The 2,204-nt window shown below is 45.7% G+C and overlaps 1 protein-coding gene across 1 annotated transcript; it reads left to right on the forward strand.

Moving 5' to 3' along the window:
- Window positions 1–665: 665 nt before the first annotated feature.
- Window positions 666–1,622, forward strand: LOC128832741 (olfactory receptor 52P1-like). Its single transcript, XM_054020331.1, has one exon. The coding sequence runs from the start codon at window positions 666–668 to the stop codon at window positions 1,620–1,622; it is 957 nt and encodes a 318-aa protein (XP_053876306.1).
- Window positions 1,623–2,204: the final 582 nt, after the last annotated feature.

Genomic DNA, 2,204 nt, shown 5'->3' on the forward strand with positions numbered 1-2,204 from the left:
GAGTGAGGGGTATCGCTGTGTGGCAGGGATGGAAGTTGCACAGGGTGGGGACCTGCCCTGTCAAGTCCCAGAACTGCAGCCTGGGTGTCACCACCTGGACATTCTATAACAGATTTAAAAGTAGCCAGACTTGAACAAAAAAACTTCAGAACCAGACTTCAAAGAGAAACGGCAGAACTAAAATTCATTTGCAAATTTTATGCCATTAATTTGGGCTTCTATAGGGACTGGGAGTGGCTGGCTCATTACAGAAGCAACTTTTCCTGTCCTGGAATTGACACCTCCTCATCTATTATTGGGAGTGGACTACATCCACCCTGATCGAATTGGCCTTGTCAACACTGGTTTTCCACTTGTGAGGTAGCTCCCTTCTCTTCATGTGTCAGTATAACAATGCCTGCTTCTGTAATTCTCACTCCATGCATCTGAAGAAGTGGGTTTTTAACCCACAAAAGCTTATGCCTGTATAAATCTGTTAGTCTTTAAGATGTCACTGGACTCCTTGTTGCTTTTGTGTATACCGACTAACACGGCTACCCCCGGAGGTTTGTCAAATATAACTATTTGTTATAATTGTTATAAAGTGTGTAATCCCCTTGCTGTGCTTCTCTCCCTTCACAGGAACCTTGATAGTTTCTGACCCTGATCATCTCATCGACCACCTCATGGCAGCTTTCAACCTCACCCCCTCTGACCCTTCAACATTCATCTTAATGGGCATCCCTGGGCTAGAAGCTGCTCACATCTGGATTTCCATCCCTTTCTCTATGTTCTTTGTAATTGGCCTGTTGGGAAATTTCACGCTTCTTTTTGTTGTAAGCAAAGAACAGACCCTGCACAAGCCGATGTACCTGCTACTCTGCATGCTGGCACTCACAGACATTGGCACCTCTACCTCCGTCGTGCCGAAGGCACTGTGTATATTTTGGTTCAATTTCAAAGGCATTACTCTGGGTGGCTGCCTCACCCAGATGTTCTTCCTTCATGCAGTTTCTAATATGCAATCAGCCGTCCTCGTGACAATGGCCTTTGATCGCTATGTAGCCATATGTAACCCTCTGAGATACACCACCATCCTCACCAATGCACGAATAGCTAAGCTAGGGCTTGTGGGTTTGATAAGAGCTGTTCTCTTCATTCTGCCCCTGCCCCTGCTCCTGAGCAGGCTGTCATTCTGTGCCAACCGCATTATCCCACACACGTACTGCGACCACATGGCTGTGGTGAAGATGTCGTGTGGGGACACCACAGTCAGCAGATTGTACGGCTTGGTGATAGCGGTTGTAGTCAACGGATTAGACCTGATGCTCATTGCCTTGTCATATGGTCTGATCCTCAGGGCCGTCCTCAGAATCTCCTCCAAGAAAGCCCATGAGAAAGCCCTCAACACCTGCACAGCCCACATCTGTGTGATGTTGATGTCTTATCCTCCCTTCTTCTTTTCCACTCTGACACATAGGTTCGGTCAGGGCATCACTCCCCACATTCATATTATCTTGGCCAACCTCTATTTCCTCCTCCCCAACATGCTCAACCCTATCATTTATGGGGTCAAAAACAAAGAACTTCGTGAGAAAGTGATCAAATGCACTTCCAGAATGTGTTCTCTCTGGGGCCACTGACATTAAATCTTCTTGACTGGATGGGGAAATGATATCTCCTTGTTAATCACAGGTGCTCTCTCCTAGTTTGGCTTAACTCACCATTGTGGAAGTTCACTGTACAAGAAATTCCACATACCTAATATCTTATCACTCCATCACCAAGCTCTGCTCTCTCCATTGCTGAGTTCCCTCTCTCTGACCATCACCTGACCTCTTTCAGTATCCCCATCAGCCCCCAACCCGCACACACCCTGTCACTTGGCCTTTCCATGACTTCCAGACCACCAAAAATATTGCAGCTTTCTAGTGCAAGGTGGCTTGTACTAATCCCTGTGTGAACAGGTTTCTTGATCAGTTTGACAAACTAAAGCTGCGCTTTTACAAAGCCAAAGACAAAGAAAGAAACAACAATGATGAACTTCTTTTTCATAGGTGCAGTGATCCGGTGAGTAAAATTTACCTTCTAGAGCTTATTGGTGAGAGTTGTGAAACCATGTATTTTTGAGAACGGGACTGCTATATTAAACTACAACCAAAACCATTGAGTCGCTTTCCAGTTGGAACTCTCAAAACAGACACTAACAGTTCACATTGTCGAAG

This window comes from Malaclemys terrapin, chromosome 1, assembly GCF_027887155.1.
Source record: "Malaclemys terrapin pileata isolate rMalTer1 chromosome 1, rMalTer1.hap1, whole genome shotgun sequence".
NCBI classification, from domain to species: Eukaryota; Metazoa; Chordata; order Testudines; family Emydidae; genus Malaclemys; species Malaclemys terrapin.